General features: G+C 52.7%; 1 protein-coding gene across 1 annotated transcript; it reads left to right on the top strand.

The window, feature by feature from the left end:
* The first annotated feature begins 2351 nt into the window (after positions 1-2351).
* LOC142595766 (uncharacterized) lies at positions 2352-17268 on the top strand. Its single transcript, XM_075724612.1, has 6 exons — positions 2352-2394; positions 2537-2866; positions 2951-3259; positions 3593-3694; positions 11748-11813; positions 17141-17268. Exons 1-6 carry the CDS (start codon positions 2352-2354, stop codon positions 17266-17268), a joined length of 978 nt encoding a protein of 325 aa, XP_075580727.1.
* Positions 17269-19706: the final 2438 nt, after the last annotated feature.

Raw genomic sequence — 19706 nt, 5'->3', positions numbered from 1 at the left:
GCGGTGGGCATGGACCCGGGGTGCAGGCGTCGGACAGGGGTCGGAGGGGACAGAGAGGGGACACAGGGGATGGGGGGGTACAGAGGGGCTGTTGGACGGGGACGGAGGATGCTGGAGGGGGGTGGAGGATGCTGGACAGGACAGTGGATGACAGCAGGGGATGAGGGACATGGGGGTCCCACCCCCCAGCAATGTCACCGTCCTACCTCCCACCAGCAGCGCAGTGCTGCTCCCGAAATCCAGGTGACCGACATTGCTGTAGGCACACAGGTAGAGGCCGGTGTCCTCGGGGTGGGTGTGGGTGATGAGCAGGGTGACATTGCGCCTCTTGTACTTGCAGGAGAACCTCTGCCGTATGCCATTCCAGCAATCCAGGATCAGGTCGGGCCCGTCCCTGTCACCGTGCCGGTACCAGGACACTTTGCCTTTGCTCTCCATGTCCCCGTCAGCCTCGCAGCCGATCTCCACCGTCTCGCCGGGCTCCACAACCAGGATGGGCTGGGGCTGGTGCAGCCTCAGCAGCGCTGCCGGGGCTGCAGGGAACAACCAGGGGCTCATTCCCCCCACAGCCTCCAGCACAGACCAGCCGTAACCCCTGCTGCACCCCCAACAGCCAGTTGCCCCAAAAAGCCCAGAAATCTCCCCAAACCAGGCTCTGGACGCCCTCCCCAAGCCCCAGACCCCCAACCCACCCAGGCACAGCCACAGCAGCCCCACGGGGGCCACCGAGTCCCCGGCTGCCATCCGTGGCCAGCGCTGTGATGAGGGGACCAGCTCCTCCCTGGGGCCCAGCTCTTCTGCAGAGCTGCCACCGCTGCCAAAACCACGGGGGCCCTGGGCAGCGACACCCCCACCCCGCTGCCTTCGTCACCGGGGACGCAGCAGCCGCTTGGCCACGTGTCGCGTACCGGAGCGTCCCTGCTGCTGGGGCTGGGATGCTACCGGCCACCCTCAGCCCATGGTATCAAAGCCTCTGAGCAAAACTTGGGGTTTTTTGGAACATCGCAGGGGAAGAAACCCATGCGGATGATGCTCTGAGCCAAAGGGATGCTGACCCACGCCTCTGAAATCTTCAAAATGGAGAGAAAATCGTTTCTGGATGCAAAATCCAGGTGAGATGCTGCAGGTCCCAAGCCAGGCGTTGTCTGGGTCCTGGCTTGGTGGGGGGAAACTCGGGGGGTTTAAACATTTTGGGGATGCTGGGGGATGGAGATGGCCCCAGCCAGCAGCAGACTGGGGCTGGGTTCACTCTCCTGACCTCAGCCGGTTTCCAGACATCCTGAAATCACAGAAATCCCATTGCCGTCACTGGTTTTTGGGTAATTCCCAGGAGCGTTTGATGGAGTCTCCCTCACTACCCTGCAGCAGACCCCACCACCCCAAAGTGCCCCTCAAAGGGACTAAAAACTGCAAAGCCATTCCCAGCCCACAGTCCTGCCAACGCCTTTCCTGCTGTGGTGCAGGGCCCTCGGCCGAACTGGCGCCGAAAAACATCACAAAGCTCCATTGCTGGCGGGGGGAAGGGGTTTTGTGTCAATAAGCGCCATTGAAGTGGCAAAATAGAGCAGCGAGGCTGACCGCAGCCACCTCCAGCTCGAGCAAAGCCTCCAGCTGCTGCAGAAATGCAGAAGAACGTATAATACCTACTGAATGAATTCTATATACTGCTACTGTAGGTGGATGCCCTGCACCGGGGGCAATTCCTGGTGGCTCCCGTGCGGGAGCTTGGGGAAATGCAGCCCAAAGACCAAGACTGAGCAAAACCTTTGCCTGGGAGAGCAGAAAAGCAGGGGACGGTGAAGCTCAGGGCAGCCCCTCAGGGAGATGGCCAGGGGGATGAAAACCCTCGTTGCCACACAGAGCTGGAATTAAAATCCCATTTGGCAAGCGAGTCCAGGGCGCACGGGTCCCTCCTCACATTCTCTGCCCTGTTCCCTCCCCAAATTCCCCCTCTCCTGCAACCCCACGCCCCCAAACCCCAAATAACCCCCAGGCTGGAGGATGCGCTGGTCCCTGGGGCCCTCAACCCTCCCTGGCATCACCCCGCATTGAACCTAGCCCCAAAGGGTCCCATCGGCCAGGCACGGGGGGCAAAGCCACCGTTTCCACCCCATTTCTGTCACCCCTGCAGGCTGCTGAGGCTGGAAAGCCCCACGGTGGGGCGGCGGGGGACACGTGGGGGACCCCCTTGTCCTGGCTGGGACAGGGCCAGCTCCTGGGGTGTCTCCTCTGAGCATCCCCGGGGCGTGCAGCTGCCAATCCCCCCGAGGGGCTCGTCCGTCACAGCTCCTCCGAGGCCCACCAGCCTGGCACGGAGAGAAAATCTCCCCGGAAAAAGGGTTGCGGCCAACATGTCCTACGGGCTCCTGGGGACCCTCCTGCTCCTCCTGCCAGGTACGTGCCTGCTCCAGAAATACCCCAGCCCCGGGCCAGATTTGCTGACGGGGTCTTTTTTTGCCCCAAAGCCTTTTTAATGCAACATATGGGAAAGCCTCAAGTGCAGAAAAGCCAACTCAAAGCTGCTCCCCCCGTGCAGGAGGTGTCTCGGCAGAGGGGAGACGGCTCCAGCAAAGCCTGGGGCAGCTCTGGGTGCTGCCCGGGGGGACGGCAAAGCTGAGCTGTCGCATCTCGGATCACAGCGACAATGCGAACTGGTACAAGGAGAAGCCGGACGGCAGTTTGTACTGGATTTACCGGAGCTCAGATTATTCTTCTCCATCGGTAAAATACTCGGGGAGGAGGGAAAAACGGCAGAATTTTTCCCTCACCATCAGCCCCACGCAGAGGGAGGACTCTGGCGTTTATTACTGCAGCTCCTCCAAGTACTACCCCTCGTTTGGGACCGGGACCAGGCTCATCGTCACCAGTGAGTGCCCAGCAGGTCGCATGGCAGCTGGGGACATCCCCAGGGAGGTTTGTGCCCCCCCCAACACCCAGTTTCCCTCTTTAGATGCCACCGAGCCCCAGCTCTCCATCCTGGTGCCTGTGGATGCAGAGGAGCCCGGGCACTCCCTGGCCAGCATCCCCCTGCTCTGCCACCTCCACGACCTCCCTCCGGGCTGGGACACCGTGCGCTGGCAGCCCACCGCGGAGGAGACGCCGGTGCTGGCGGCGGCCCTGGATGAGCACGGCGTCCTCAGCGCCTGGAGCATCACCTGGGTGTCGGCCGAGCAGTGGGACGGGGCTGCAACATGCACGGCCCTGCAGAGCGGCACGAACAGGACCCTCAGCGTCGCCATCGGCAAAGGACACGGGGAGGGTAATTAGTCCCCGGCCCCCCACTGCACATCCCAGCCTCTGCCCGCCCCTGCATCCCAACTCTTCCAGCCTTTCCTCCTTTAGGAAATCCCTACATCCCAATTCTTCCTCATTAAGACACATTTAGGAAATCCCTCACATCCCCCCAACTCCTCGCTGCGATCCCCCTGCACTGAAACGCTGTAAACCTGCACGTCCCCCCTCGCACAGCCCTGACCCCCCCCGCCTTGAGGCATGCTCAGCCCTCATCCCCCGTTTCCGGGGATGCTCGGCTCTCCAGAGTGACCAAACCCACATCTCCCCCTCTATTAACTCTCCTTTCCCCTCTCCACAGAAGGATGCCCTTCCTGGCCGCTGGCACTGGGGCTGTCCTGCGTCTCCCTCCTTTTCCTGCTCCAGCTGACCATCCTGCTCTGCAGACGCCGTCTGGTCGCAGGTGACCCCCGCTTCGGTCCCCCCTCACAGCCCCTTTGCCCCGGCTCTCTCCTCGCCTCCCCCAGCCGCCCACCCGTGAGACACACGCAGAAGGCAAAACCACTTCCTCCACGCCCGGTGTGAAATAAATTCATTTCTTTACAGCATCATAACGCTGCTCTGGTCAACACCCAACACCCCTTGCATTCAAAATTTCCTCCGGAGCTTGGCTGGGGGGAAAAAAACAAGCAGCCCAGTGAAAAAATTCACTTTTGGCTGGTGTTGGTGGTGCAAATGCTGCTGCTGCATCCCTGGGCTGCTGCCTGGAGCACCCCACAAAGTGCTGGTCACTGCGTGGGTCGCCCAAAAGCCGAGGGTAAATCTTGGCTACGTCTTGGCTCGCACTCGGGTCCGGCTGCCGGCAGCACGAGCGGGGAACACCCAGGCGTTGGGTGTCCCCCAAACCCTCTTTGGGGGAGCAGCGCAGCTCCCCAGCCTGAATCCCAGCCCTTTGCATGGCAGGAGCAGCTCAGAAGCAGCCCGGATGCTTCCAAAAGCCTCAAAATCGGGCGTCAGGCTGGCTTAGACACAAACTAGTTAATTTTCCGAGGCAGAGGGACCACGTTTTGCCATCGCTGGCACCGGTCCCCAGTGTCACCCGCCTGGTCTCACCCAGGGGAGCTGAAAACACTCAAAGCTAGGTTTTTTGCTCCTCCCCTCCTCAAATGCAAAGGGAGGGTGAATAAAGCCACTTCTCGCTTTCTCTTGCAGACGCATCCACACCAGCAAGGAGCTGAAACCCCCCTGCCCCACTCTGCCAAAACCACCTTTTGTCCGCAAATGAGTTAAAAACCAAGAGAAAAGGGAAAATTGTGAGAGTCTGCAGGATGGGAGCTGCGTGGGCACGGCCCCTTGCTGACCGCAGCGCACAAACCTCCATCAATAACTTGCAAATTTGCCCCAGGAAGAGTTTGCAAACTTGCAGGAGCCTTGCAAGAGCCAGGAGGGCGTTTTGGGCGTCATCTTTCCTGATAGGATTTGAGCACCAGCCCCAGGAAAATTCCCCTCAGCTATTTTCTAGCCTCTTGGGGAGGGTTTTTAGCAGAATGGGTTTTTTCTTCATTTATAATTTCAGAAGCGAATGTCACGGCTGCTCGTAGATGGCATCACACACAAACCGCCCGGAAAGCTTATTTCAGTGGTTTACCAGCTAATAAGCACACAAGTGCTCCGGAAAAAATGCAAAACCCCTGGGTAGCTGCCAAGTGCTCGGAGCGAGGTGGGGTGGGATGGGACGGGCCGGCGCGGTGTCACCGCCATCTAGTGCCACCGCGACACGGTCCCACCGGCCGGACCCTGCGTCCAGTTTGGGCGGCCGGAGCATCTTTGCGATCCCATTTTTTCCCTTCTGGGGCAGTGGGGCTAGGGGGGGGAAATAACCTTTGTTTTTTTCCTGCTGGGTTTCTCTGCTTGGCCTGGAGGAGGAGGAGGCGGAGGAAGGCTGTAAGCGCCGGGGGGGTGGGAAGGGATGCTCGATAGCGATGAGAGGTGGCGTAAAAAGAATAAAATTCCTGACTCCTGGGTAAGCAACTGAGGTCTCGGACTTATACCAGATTATTTCTTGTAGAAGCCTGTAGAGCAGCCATCAGAAATTGCTGTTAAACAGGAATAAAAAGTATTTTAATGTCACAGAATTAAGCAAACCACATCACAGCCCCTTCTCTCCTTATTCTGCTCACGGGGCAGCTCCTCTCCTTGCTCCCAGGATGCTCTCAATTTTCCTGGATGCTCGGTGACACCCCCCCCGGATAACTCCTGGACACCAGGACTCTGTGGTGTCTGCGGGTGCTTGGGTGCAATTAATACCCCCGGTTTCGGTTGGTGCTGCGGCCAGAGGGGGATTTCAGAGGGAAGGAGAGTGGAGGGAAAGGGAGGGGAAGGGATGGGAAGCACCTTCCATTGCTCTGAGCCCTCGAACACAGCCTGAGAACAGCCCGGGCATTCATGCAGCTGATCCGGGTCTAATTAAGGAAGGAAAAAATAAAGGACAATGCTTGGAAAACAAGCGTCTCGGAGCCCTCATTTGGGAATGGGCCACCTGGCATCACCTCCCACTGCATCCCACGGGCGGTGACGGCAAGGACCTGTTGCAGCACCCATCTCAGCCTAAAACTGGCGGTGGGACAGCACGGGGCTATAAACCCCTCCTGCTCCTATAAACCCCTCCTGCTCCATCCATGTCGGGAGCCCCCGAGAGCCCCCGGGAATTGCGCGGGGACGATACCCAGAGGAAGAGCGAGCTGCCGCCCCGGTGCACAGCGGGCACCGGCTGTGAAAACCTGGAACGTCTTGGGGTTTTATTATTTTATTTTATTAAGAATTACTGTTTACAAGCACATTTTTGTCTTTATTTCAAAGTATCCAAAGTATGATATTATGATTTCCCGGTCTCTCTGGCAGAGCTGCGCTCCCCGCTTGGCAGCAGCCAGCCCCAGCAGCCGCTGTTCACAAAAGGGCAGGGAAGGGCAGGAAAGCTTTATTTAGAGGAGAAAAGCCCCTCCATTCCTCAAATGGCTCCCGCGGGAAGGGCAGCCCGTCCCACCTACCTCTCGGCCGGCACACGGCACCTCAGGGAGCGGTGGAAATCCCTCGGCAGCCGGTGCCACAGGGGAAGGGATTTTTTGGGTGTCCTTCATCCATCTTCTTGTCTGCTGCAGTGAAAACACCAAACAATGTCCCCACCAGCAGCTTCCGCAGGAATCCTGCTAATGTCATATGCTCGGGCTCGAGTCATTGTTAAGGGAAGAGTCTTATTTACCAGCTGCATTTTTTTAATTTCCCTTCAAGTTTTGCTTCCGCCTATTAAAGCTGGGAAATGACGCGATGCATCCCAGAGCTGGGGACGACAGTGATCTCATTCGTACCTTCGTCCTCCTTCGTCCTGCGGTGCAAGCGCCCCACCGCAGCCTGCCAGGCTTCACCGCGCCGGGGTGCCCAGAGCATCCCCGGGATGCAGCACCCTCAGCATCGTGAGAAGCAAGATCCGGCTTTGCCATCCCTTTTTTGGCTCGCACGCTGAGTTTTCCCACATGAAAGGCATTGCTCCCACGCTGCTCCCTCGCTGTGGGACCTTTTACGGTTTGATTTCGGCACGTGAGCCTTAATAATTAAAAAAAAAAGGGCATAAAAGTACAGAGATGATTGTGCAAAAACAGAATTAGGTTTTGGGAAAGGTGCTTGGGATCGGAGATGGAAAAGACGTTGGTTTGGCTGCTTTTTTTGGCTGCTGTTTCGGTGATGTTCTTGCTCTGTGTTGCGAGACATGAAAAGTGAGTAAGAACAAATGTAAAAGGAAAAAGCTGAAACAAAAATAGAGCAACAGAAAAATAGAAACAATTCAAAACCCAGCACGGGAGGACCGTCCCTCACGCCACAAAAATGCGGGATGCTGCCAGGAGATGCTCAAGCTGGACACCGATGCGTTCACAGCCATGGAAGAACAGCGGAGTTTGGTGCAAAGGGTTTGTTTGCCCCCTTGCATCACCTTATAGTGCGTTTTATCCAGCTCCTTTAGCGGCATCTCCATGCTGCGGGTACCACACGGGTTTTTTCAAGTTTTACTTCATCACATCCAACCACGAGGTGATGTTCTCAGCTGCAAGCCAGCAAATCCCTTTGAATTCAGGCTCCAAGTAAGCATGCCAAGAAGTTTGTCCATTGAAACCCATGCGCTCATCCAATAAAAGACACCATCATCCTCATAAACCTTCCTTGACCCTTCCTCCCCATCACTTTAAAAAACACGATATTTTAACTCTTTCACAGCTCGACGTCTCCCCATGCTACCCGACTGCCTCCCAGCTGAGCCAGCAGCTCCAGCCCCGGTGGGATTCATACCAACGAGGTCAGATTTCTGCTTGGGTTGAGATTTTGAGATTTGATGTTACTTTTGCGGGTTGAGAGAGGGTTTGGAGATATTCGCTTCCTGCCTGCTCAGCCACTCAGCGTTCGTCTGCGCTTAACCCTTTGCCAAGCATCTCCCTACGGATGGGAAAAGCTCCTTCCGCAAAGCACGTACAGCCCCAGGAGGCTGCAAACCGTTTCTGAGATGTGCTCAAAAAGTTCATCAGTTGGATCCCCTCTTAGTAAAAAAAAAAAAAAAAAAATCTGCCTTTGGAAACCTTTGGCTTAAAATCGATAGGAATCCTCAGCTTAAAATCGATGGCACAAGGATGAGAAAAATATTGACTGCCGCTGCTCTCCCCGGCCGGTTGCCCCGTGGATGCCCGCACGCGTCCCACCACAGCCGGTGGTTTTCCAACCCTGCCTGCAGCCCTGCCCCGCCTTGTTCTCGGCTCAGCACAGCTGTTTGCCATTAAACTCCCTCGCCCCACTGAAAAACTCGCTTCCGTTTTCTCTTCTGCGAGAGGAAGCTCCCGAGCCCACATCCCGCGGGGGCAGGCACCCACCGCGGTGGGGGTGGGCACAGCCCCCGGGTCCGTGGTGGGGGAGCATCATCCTCCAGCCATTTTGCTGGAGAAAACTGAAATATAGGACTGGGAAAAGATTTGCAAGATGGGGAGAACCTGCCTCGAGGGATGGTGGCTAAAGACAAGGCGAGAGCAGGGGCTGCGCCTCCTCCCAAGGTTGTCCCGTGCCCAACCACCCTCCTGGCTGGGAAGGCTGCTCTTTCCAGGTCAATCTTCCGAGGAATTAATTTCTTCTCGTCATACCTCAAAGTCCAGCTCCTCTCTTACTTTCTAAGACTTATCTTGCTCTTTCTCAGTTTGCTAGCATCCACCTCCTGCACCACATCCAAGAGCCCCAAAACACACCATCACCCGGCACGCTCAAGAGACCAGTTGAGAGAGGAAACCATCGTGGGTGAACATGCGTTTTTTTTCCCCACAAAACCTGATTTTTATCGCTGCATAAGCAATCAAGTGACAGCGACCTCAGCACCCCCCAGCAGCAAAGCTGCGGTGGTGAGCAGCCCCCACCGCACGCTGCTCAGGAACAGATTTTATGCCAGCCTGGTCACACCTAATTCACCTCCTGCTCCTTCTGTTCCCCTTTTGCTTCGCACCCCAGTTAACACCAGTTTCCACCAGCTTCACGTCATCTCCTTGGAGGCAGCCTTCTGCACCGGTATCAGCTTTTCCCCACAAAGCAGAAGAGCCAGATTTTGTTTTCCTCCCCATTTCTCTTCTAAGAAACGTTTTCCTATTTTGTTTTTAGAGGAGAGAGGAAAATAAGCAGGTGGTATCAGTATGTACCAAGGCACCCTGCGGGTGCAGTAACAGGAGCCGACCGTAAACACTGAATGGGGCTCCTAAAGCTTCTCAACCCGAGGTATTTCTATCCACTACAAAATAAAATAAGCCCGCGACCGTTCGCGTTTCTTCTTACTGATAGAGAAACCAAGGCATGGAAAGGTGAAACGGAGCCAAGAAAAAAGATCCCCCAAGATTTTAAGGGAAGTCAGGAACTGAATCTGGCTCCCAGTCCTCATTTCTGCCTTTGTCTCTTAATCACCGCCTTCTCTACAAGAAGGATTTGCTATTAATAACTCCCCTTATACTCCGATATAACATAATCAAAACCATCCTCCCTCTATTGCGAGCTCCTCCAGCAGCGCTAACCCTCCCTGGGGAATGGCTTCCCAAGATTTGCAACTCAACCATCAGAAAAGTCTTTGCAACGGGAAAAATCTTCCATCGCTGGAGTGGTGTCACAGGCATCGCACATCTCCCAGCCGGTACAGGACAACCTGTAGCCCAGCGTGATATCGCACCGCTTGGCAAATTGCAGAAAAACTTGTCTTTTCTCTGAGCGCAGAGGCTGCTCAGTCCAGCCCTCACAAGAGTCATTTCCTGCCTCCGCTGGGACGTCTCAAGAAATTCCCAAGCAGCAGCTCTGAACCACACCGGCGGGCGACAGCGAAACATAGGATGACGAACTTTTTAATTGCAGCACTCTTGGTTCTTCATTTTTTACTGGGTAAATATGTTTCTCTGGTTTTCTGGCTTGCAATTTAATTTCATCATGCTGCTAAGTGCTGGGCTCAAATTATTTCCGCGCTGCTGGGATGCTGCATGGCACTCAGGTGGGGTCTTGGAGGCTGAAAGGTCTTGGGGTGTTCGCTTGGAGATGGGGGGGTTAGTAGCAAAAAAAACCCAGGGGAAAACACGATGCAATTACTAAAAGTTACAGTAAAGCATGTGCTTGGAGAATATAGCCTGTGCTTGCAGAATATAGCGTGTGCTTGCAGAACACAGCATGTGCTTGGAGAATAGAGGCTGATAATTAATGTTTTCCATATTGCATTCAAAATAATTTGCAGTATACAGCTGGGAGCTATTAAGAGAGACAGACACAGGCGAGGGGGGGAGTGGGTCGGGGGCGTGGGAAACCAAACAGGATTTCCTCAAGTATTAGGTGGGCGCTTAGGAGATGCAGGGAGACCGAAGTCAGGGGCAATTGAGGGAGGAAAACCACAGCACTGGCAGCGCCTGGGAGGGACGAGCAGCAGCTTGAGGCAGGAACCTGAAGCTAATGAGAGAGGAACACACGTGCAACGAAGTGATGTTTCTGGGAACGTGAGACAGTGGGCAGCACTGGCTGACGGGCAGATAACTTGGAACTGGCAGCTGCCTGCGGCTCTGCCGTGCCTGCCAGCTGCAAAGAGCCTTCCTCCTTCTCTACGGCGCCAGAGGAACGAAGCCAAATGCTTTTAACCCCCATCGTGGGAGGGGTTAAAAGCGGCCGCAGAGGGGGGCTTTCCAGATGGAAGCTCTTTGCGGCAATACAGCTCCCTCTATTATTCTTAGCATGGCTCCAGTGTAAATACAACAGCCAACTTGGAATAAGTTTCTCAGAAAGTTTCGTGCATGAGATAACGTGCCCCAAGAGATGGAGTTTACGCCACCAGAGCAAAAAAGGACAGAGTATTTTCGAAGGGTGAGCGTGGGAAGGCACGTGGGGTGGATGGATGCATGCTATACCATGCAGCTCCCGATTTTTGGTCCAAGTTTCCCCGAAAGCTTGGGATGGGGATAGGCTGGGTCAAGGCTGAGCGATGGATGAGGCCACGCTGTATCACGACCCGCATACCCGACTCCTACCCCAGGGCTTTGATGCCTGCACCGAAATCTTTAGCCTGGGTCACAGTTTTCAAATAATTTCCTAATGATGAGAGTTTTTGGATCTGGGCTTCTCGCTCAGCCCGCTGTCAGCACTGAGAAACTCGGGGCTACGTTAGGGAATGGTGGCAAGTTTTAGAGAGGGGTACCCAGAGCTCTGGCTGGCCCTGGGCATGACTAATGGCATCATTAAAGTTATTAATAGTATAACTTATAGTATTATAATTAATGTTATGAGTATATATGAGTATTAAAATATATTATAATATTGTCGTATGACTATCTCATTATATTATTGTATGAGTATGTCAGTATTATAATAATATTCACAATTAGTCTGCTTTATAATACCTGGAAAAAAAGAAAACACATTTAACCTTGTATTTGGAAAAGGGAAATGAGTGACTTGATACGAACTTGACAATGCTGTAAGATTCAGAAATCTATTTATAGCGACTCAACCCTACGGAAGCGCGAGTCTCCTTTCTGAGCCTTCAGCGATTTCACAGCAAAAGGCACACGAGGAATAAAGCGGCTGGGCCGGTGACTCAGGAGCGGCTCAAAATGCATGAAGCAGAGCTTTGAGATCCACCCCAAAATAAATCTGGGGTATGAAGTGTAGGAACGCGGCTGGAAGGCTGCAGCCCCATTACTGCATCTCCCTCTCCTGGCACATCTGCACCCAAAATAAAGGAAAAAACCCACCTGGGATGAGCTCTGGTCTGGTCTGCAACATGATACCTTTTGTTGTGAAGTCTCCGATTTAATTACGGGCCAGATTGCGAATCCATTAGTCCCACCAGGGAATAGGTTTTGCACAAAGCGCCAATAAATCAATGAAGCTATTCATGTGAAATCGTATCCAGCCAGCTTGATGCGAGTCTCTGCTTACAGTGCCAGATGATGAACCATTCATTTTTCGTTTGTTTCTAGGGAATGCTGAGATAGGAGAAGAGGAGGACATAACAGAGTTTTTATATGAGTATGCATCTCATTTCGGTGAGAAATTCTTGCTTTTTTGGGATCATTTTATGCGAGCTGCATGAGCAAGTTGGAATAAGCGGGGTTGGAAAGGACACTGGGAGGTCTCCATCCAGCCTCGGCCAGGCAGGGAGATCAGGCTTTGCCCATAAAAACCAACGCAAAGGCACTGCGAAGCCACCGAATCGAGTCCTCTGCAATTACAAATACCCCCCAAGGGACACAGAGCCCATCCCACCTCCCCGTGCTGCCAGCAGCACAGACCTCAGCGTCATATCTTTAATTTAAGCTAAAAGCTCAAGGCTGTCACGCACGGCCAAAGGAAACGAAGGTGCTGCCACGGCCCGAGGCCCTCACAGCATCGCGGCTTTGCAGCAATACCTGTAGGAAAATGGACCTGAGGTCTGGGGAGATGCTGCTTGGATGAATTAAGAGGGTTTGCTGAATCGTGGCTGCATGGGAATTCCAGTGGCTGGTTACAGCCACCGCGGCTGCTCCGGCAGGACACATGAGCAAAGCAGCGCCAGTCTATTTATCTGAGTTATTCAGATTAATTTGAATTACACTGACTATTCAGAGGGGAAAAGACGTGCAATAATAATGTCACGATATAAGGGTGGGACTCCTCTTACCTAACGCTGGATGATGTGCACAGAGCACAGGTGCTCCCAACCCCCTTTAGCATCAACGGAGAGAAACTGGTACCCAGTATCTCCACCAGCTTTAGGAGGAGCCTCTGGAGACCCTCTCAGATGAAAACATTTCTATCTGAACCGCGTCAGGAACCTCCGATACAAATGTGAACAACCTGTAGGAAATACTCACCCTAACAGCGAATGGGTCTGACCACTGTTAATTAAGCGATGCTTTGGTGTAAAACATAAATCGAGACTAAAAGCAGAGTTAAAAGACATTTTTCTGGAGCTGTTCTGCCCCCAGTGGTTCTTGTTACCATCTGAAATCACATCTTGCTGAGCCAAAAAGGTTATTGAGGTGGACTAAGAGCAGAAATAACCCGGTAGCTGCCTCCGGGCAGAGAGATTCGCTTTGATTTCTGCAGCAACAACAGAGTCCCGCAACCCCCCCCGCACGCTGCCATCGCTGTTCACACGCAAACTCAGCCCCCAACCCAGGCAGCCTCTAAAATTAAGTTTCCAACCTATGGAATTGATACTCGGTGTTATTATTACAATGGCTTGAGTGGGTAAGGTGCCTGCCTGGCTATACTAAATATTAATAAAGTCATCAGGACAATGCTTTCGTTCCAGGTGATTACTTATATGCAACGGTAGAATATTACCCTGAGAACACCACATTAGTACCCACCATCTATTTATATGAGGTGAGTTGGACTTTCTCTTCGTATTTCTGAAAAAAGGGGGCCTTCCTTGCCGAAAACCACTGTCATGAGAAGAAATAAATGGATTAAAAAAATCTCGATTTTAAATCACTGAACAACTCGAATTTGGGCAAAGACCATCCATGCAATAGCTGTGATTAGTTGCTCATTGACTTATTTTGCCTGTTTGCACAGAAGGTCAGAGAAGGGGAAATTCCCAGTTTTCCTAATTAAATAATATCAAACCTGTCACAGTGAGGGATCCCTCTGGATACCTTACAAGTTAATCCTATGTTGTGACATCATAGGTTATTCCTTTTCCTATACATCCACCCAAGCACCATCAGGGCTTTGGGGAAGGGATTTGCAAACGAGGATGCCACCCCCCAGATTTCAGCGATGCCTTCCCTTCGCTCCGTGACAGATAAGGATGCTCCAGGGCAACGATGCGATTTCTGCCCCAAGGAGCAATCGTCGGCGACAGTTAGGAAGGCAGAGGAGCTAGCCAGGGCATGAACTCTGCCACTGGCTTTGTGCACATTAAACCAAGTGGTTTTTGACCGATTTATTCTCCTTGACTTGCCAGGAATTTCCCGAGTCAGTGGGATCGCCCCTCCGGTGCTACCTCCCCCTCGTCGTCATCCCCAGCCTCCTGGCTTTCCTGCTATGACTCCCCGTGCTCCTCCTCAGAAGGTACTAAAGCCCCGTAGGATTTACACACTCACTTAAAGGATGTCTTTACCAGCAAAATTAAATTCTTTCTAAAGCAGCGGCAAGCAGCGCTTCGCAGCAACCTTTCAAAATAATTAAAAAATAATTAAACCTTTCAGGCATCCAGCTGCAATGCTAGGGACAACAAAAGAAGCTTTAGTTGCTACTAACGACCCGAAGAGGCATTTTAGGCTATTTTGCCAAGGCACCCAAGTGACCTCTTTGCATACAGCCTTCAGTGGGAGCTTCAATGGTGCGAACACCCTCTTGGTACCCCCGGCCCAAACTGGGTCTCAGGCCCAGGCACCTCCACTGCTCAACCACCCAAATCCCCTTTTTTCCAGAGGCTGAAGCTCACCGACATCCCAGGTGCACATGAAATCCCCGTCCCGCCACAAGCGTGGCTTGAAACACAATAGGAGGACGTGGCAACCACTTCCTCACCTCTTCCCCTCGTTTCAGACATGATGGCTTTGATGAAGAAAACAGCACCGTCACCGCATTGGAAATTACTTCCTCTAAACGAAGCGGTCACCTCCGCTTTTAGTACAGTTGTAACTTTATGTACAAAGTTTTCAATAGATGGATGATGCCATCCCGACCCATGAAAGTTTTGCAAACACTGAAGAGCTTTGTAATGACTAGGTTCTTTCCTATTTCCTATTATTCTGTTGTAAATATGAACTCTTGCCAATAAAATTACTAACAATCGGCATTCGGTCTCTCGCATGAAGCCACCAGCACCCTCTGGGAAAGCAAGAGAAGCCAGCCCCATCCACCCCTGAGCTGGGCTGACCTTCTCCTCCTGCCCCAGTTCCCACCCCATTTCTCCAGGAAAACCTCAGCACCTTGGGGACCAGACGCAGATTTTGTCACATCCCATCTTCCCAAGCCACCACGTTAAATGGGGCTGTTTTGGGACAAACCCTCCATGCCGGCAACCGTCCGCCACGAGGTCTGTGGTGGCCGGCAGTGCGGCCTCATTTGGTCGCTTGGTAAATAATCAGTAAACACCAGCAGAACAGGAACAACAAATGCAAGAAACTTGCACAGTGATTGTCCCATCAAAAGGAGCTTTTCAAGCATCTAAATCCATAAGCTATAAGCCAACAGCTAGCTAGAAAAAGCAGGTGGAGGCTTTCCATTTAGGTTTTTCCAGAATTGCTCTTAATACTATTTATTTTCTAGAAACATCAGCAATATCTGCAATGCAATGAGAAGCTGGACCAAAAAAAGTCCCTCCAAGCAATACAGCCTGCACCAGCTCTGCACACAGAACAAACTGTGCCAGAAATGGGGTTTTTTTTTTGGTCAGGAAATCTGAGTTTATAAGGCTTCTCTTGGCCCAGCTGGAGGGGAAAAAAAAAAAAAAAGCAATCCCACACTCTGTGTCAACGCTGCTTTTCTTTGGAGGAGTTACGGGGAAGGAGGGGCAGCAAACCTGATCCAGGTGCACCCAGGTGGTCTCGGAGCACCCGCGAGTCAACGGCGTCCGAGTCAACCCAACAGGCACAGTTCGCGGTGGTCATGTCCGCACAGCCCCCCGGTTTGCAAAGCTTCAAGCTCCCTTGAGCTCACCCTCAAAACCCCAGGCAGAAATTGCCCGGCCTGCTGGAGCTGGTACAACCCAAACCCACTGCCTCCTCTACGTCCATAGAGCAGCAGTGCCGGTCCCACCGTCCCTCACCCCAGCTTGCGGGGTTATCCAGGCTCCCAACCTTGAAAAGCAAAAGTATTTTATTGTCTAGGGAAGCCAAGAGACTCCAGAACAGGGCCAGGAGCTCCTGAAGGGAGCGAGACTGGAATGCGCTGCCAGCCAGTGCCACCTCCTGGCTCCTCGCTGCTATAAAAGTTGATAAAAAAATGCTGAGCTTTGCCTAGGAGAGCTCTGGAAAATAACTTCTGAATACACAGTGCTGAGATTTTTAACCCTGCAATGAAGGGGGAAAAAAAATTAAGGGAAAATTAAATATGTGCATGAAGCTTATAACATGCTAAGTTTATTAACAAAAGAAATATTACTAACTAATTAGTGGCATCGATACTCAATGGTGGTATTCCCAACAGAGGGACAGAAAACCACAAGCCCTTTCCAAAAGCGCAAAAACAAACCCAACCACACAGAGAAGTTAAGTATGTGAAGTAAATCCAGTTTGTTGTAAAAACCCAGCTTAGTTTCATAGCTGGCTTCAGGACCAGAAGAAAGGGCCAGAAACTATTCAAGTTACAGCAGTGTTTAGGATATGCCCTGACCCAATTCCAGCTAATGATGTATAGCTGGAAACAACCTCCCTGCTTTCCCAAAGCAGGTATTATTCACCAAAATCTATTTAGTTTATAAATGCTCTTTTTTTCTTGCACCACTAAATGCACCTTCCCTCACATGGGAGGAAAAGCATCGGTCCCTGCTGCTGGGCTCTGCTCCAGCCCAACCATGCTCGGCCACCCCCAACGCCCCGGGTCCAACCCGGGGAAAAATTCCCAGGTTTTGTTACGGGACCTGCAGTCTTGCACACGACACTAAGAGTGAGCAAACGCACTTGTATCGGTGAAAAATATTAAGATGTTGGTTTAATTCTTTTTCTTTGAAAAGGCACGCCTGCGTTTCTAATAGGAAAACCAAGATCTCACCTGGGCTCCTTTCTGCCGTAAAGCCGGGAGCTTTTCCTCGGTCCGCATCCGAAGCCAGGGGTGAAGCCATCCTCCCGCACCGCGTCCAGACGCTTTCACAGGTTGCTTTCTCAGATTTACCCCTTTTTTCACCACTCGTGCAACGCCCGCCCAACCCTCGGCTGTGCAAAAGCCCACCCAGCTCTCCCAGCAAACCTCCACGGGATAAGCTGCTTTAACACAAAGAGGATTGCCCTCTGGTTTTGAAAACCTCTCCTAGTTATCTTCAGGCAAGAAGCAAGCAGAAGGTCTCTCCAGGCCTCTGGTGTACTCCAGCAGCACCTTATCGAGGTCGTTGTGTGTGCTGCACTTGCTCTTTCTCGGCTCCCAGGGGCTGGGTGCAACACGCCGGGGGAGCTGCAGCCCACGGGGGCTTTGCAGACACCCAGGCGAGTCCTGGAGCAGGCGGTGAGGCCACTCTGCTCACCCTCTGCTATCCCGCGGCGGAGTGTAACTGTGGCTTTTGGATGCATTTAATGCAGCCCAGCCTCAGGAGGGGCGTCCAGCCCCCACAACTGCATAGATGCAAAAACCAAAAAGGTGGGGGGGAAGCTGGAAAAGGGGCTGGGGTGGCTTTAGAGCTTGTTTCTCACTCCAGGTGTTGGTGATCCTGCTTTTTGCGCAGCACTTGTACAGGAGCAGCCACAGGAGGGTGAACGGTGCCCTGGTTTCACCCCCAAAACCACCAGCGAGGCATACAAAACCGCGCACGCCTACACGAAGCCGCCCTCCACGGGGCCAGCGAGGAGGTAACCGGCTCTGGGGTTTGCAATCCCCTTTCTTAGAGGCCTGTTAAGACGAGGATAGCATTTTGGGGAAGGAAACTTGAGTTTGTGCAATTTATACAATTACTGATGAGGGCTGAGGCTGGTCTCTTGCATTTATTATTTGGAAGCTGTCTTCACGCAGCGTCCCGGTACGCCCATCAATACCAACCTTACGTCGGATCTTAAAGCCTCTGCAAGAGCGGCGAACACGAATCATTTCCATCAGCATCACGCAGAGCAACCGGAGCTGAAACGAAAAAAGCATAATTCTCCTTTTATTCTTTAACTCTCCCATTTTCCTTCCATTTACTTCACGGCACACCTCTCCAACCAGGACTCCTGCAGCAAACGGGCACAGGATGAGGCGCGAGCCCAGCGCGGGGAGGACGCAGACTCGCCGCATCGTCTGGCCGAATACGCTCAGTTTTTCTGGCGGATCAGCAACGTTAGAGATACTTTGTAGGTTCAGCTTTTACCCTGAAATGTTTGGGTTTTTTTGTTTTTTTTTTTTCCTCTGCTGCTGTCCAAAAGCAGACACCAAATTGGAAATTAAATTGATCCTGATGCGGGTAATGCCAATACTGGAGGATCGCAGACTTGGTTTAAACCCCGCAGTACAGGTGAAGTGAGCAAGTACAATTCTGCAATGACAGAATATTACCGGTATTAAATCCTGCCTCAACTCCCCCAACAAACTCTTACTTTCAAATGTGTATTTTTTTTTCCCCAAATGTATATTTTTAAACACTTCAGTCTCAGCTATCACAAATAAATTCCCATTTCAGACAAAGCGATGCCCTGCCCTCAGTACCGCAAGCAGCGTTGCGATGGGTTCTCCCCTTCAGCAAAAGCACCCATCATTTTTTCCTGCATCAGTGGGTGACTTTGTATTTGAGATCCCCTAAAATAAAACACCTTCCAGACCAAATATGGCACCAAATTGGCAAGATTCTGTCTTTTTGACCCCATTTTTAACCCCTTCTCAAATAACCAGAGAAACAGGCTGGCTGAACTCTCACTATTTGATCCTGAAACAGGAAATATTTTCTCTGCTCAGTTCACACAAAGCAGAATAGACCAGCAGAGATTCCCATGGTGGGGTTTTTTTTTTTTTTTTTTGTTCTGCCACAGAGTTGCCGAAAGGTCTCCAGCTATTTGTGTCTCAAAGTTAAAAGAATCAAGATATAAATATTTGGAGTTGCTTGTCTAAGGAGGGACTAACACTTCCAGCCTGGCAAGCTGCACTTCGCATTAAGGATGTTAGTGGCTTACAGGCATGATTCAGCGGCTGCGGCGTGGCTGGAGACCAGCATCTGCCAGGACCGAAGCTTTAAATACAGAAAGATTTCTTAACTTTAAATAGCAAAAAGGTTTTCTATGCTTCTAGATGTATAGAAACCATATATATCCACCCAGAGGTGCCTCAAAATTAAAGAATTACACTATTACGGAGCTGTTTGTGCATCTGCCTTCCCTTATATATCCTATACGTTTGCAAAGCTGCCTTCACGCATATTAACACAAAATAATGCAAATTAACAGTAACAATGGCAGCTTCCTCTCGGTCGTGGGGGGCTGTGGGACCCCCGGACCGAGATTTGGCCAGAGCTGGCGGGACCCAGTGGGTTTTGCCTGCGGGTTTGCTTTGGCATCACGTCGTCCCCTGCGCGTTTCCCTATTCAAGGAGTTTTTACATCCTTTTATTTGTGGCTTGCTTTTTTTTTTTGCAATTTTAACTACAAGGCCCGCGCAGCCGTCGCTGGGGAGATGCTAGCGGGGCATCGACAGCCAAAGGCCCAAAGCTGGCAGTATCCAAATTTGAAGCGGAGCATCCAGCAAGACTCCGGCCCGCCTTGCGGTGAGCTTCTCCTGCAGCGACTGCACACGCGGAGGATGCACCGAACGGGTCTGCCAGGAAGAGAGAAGCTGGAAAGCGCCTGCCTCCGCGTCCCGCCTCGCCTTCGGAGCCCCCAGGAGAGGGTACAACCCCAGGGCGCGCACACCTCCGTGCAACGGGGTGCGCAAAGCCCCCCGCGCAACCGCCGCAGCTGCAAACCCCCACCTGCAGCCCACCCCTGCATGCAACCGGGCGTGCAACCCCCCCCCCCCCCCCCCCCCAGGCAAAACCTAGCACCCGGCGCGATGAGACGTGGAAAAACTGGGTGCGAACTCCCGCCATGCAACTGGGCGCGCAACACCCAGCGCGCAACTCCGCGGCCCTCCGTGCAACCAAGCGTGCAAAACCCCGTGCACAAGCCCTTGTGCAAGACCCCACGTGCAAACCCCGAGCCGCGCCGTCGCCGGGCGCTCAGGCGCGCAAAGCCCCGCTTGCAAAGCGGCGCCTGCAGCCTCACCCCCGCGCAAACAGGCGTGCAAACCCCGCCAGCAGCCCACCCCTGCGCGACGGGGCATGCAAACGCCCAC

Source organism: Pelecanus crispus, chromosome 22 (assembly GCF_030463565.1).
Source record: "Pelecanus crispus isolate bPelCri1 chromosome 22, bPelCri1.pri, whole genome shotgun sequence".
Taxonomy (NCBI): Eukaryota; Metazoa; Chordata; class Aves; order Pelecaniformes; family Pelecanidae; genus Pelecanus; species Pelecanus crispus.
Note: the sequence above shows the minus strand (reverse complement) of the source record. Positions and strands in the feature narration are given on the sequence as shown.

What these genes read in the sequence shown, in the direction of transcription:
- LOC142595766 (XM_075724612.1), top strand. Translation starts at nt 2,352, where the DNA reads ATGTCCTACGGGCTCCTGGGGACCCTCCTGCTCCTCCTGCCAG. An exon ending in CAGACGCCGTCTGGTCGCAG is followed by an intron (nt 3,695 to 11,747) that starts GTGACCCCCGCT and finishes GTTTGTTTCTAG; the next exon opens with GGAATGCTGAGATAGGAGAA. An exon ending in TGAGTATGCATCTCATTTCG is followed by an intron (nt 11,814 to 17,140) that starts GTGAGAAATTCT and finishes CTTTTTGCGCAG; the next exon opens with CACTTGTACAGGAGCAGCCA.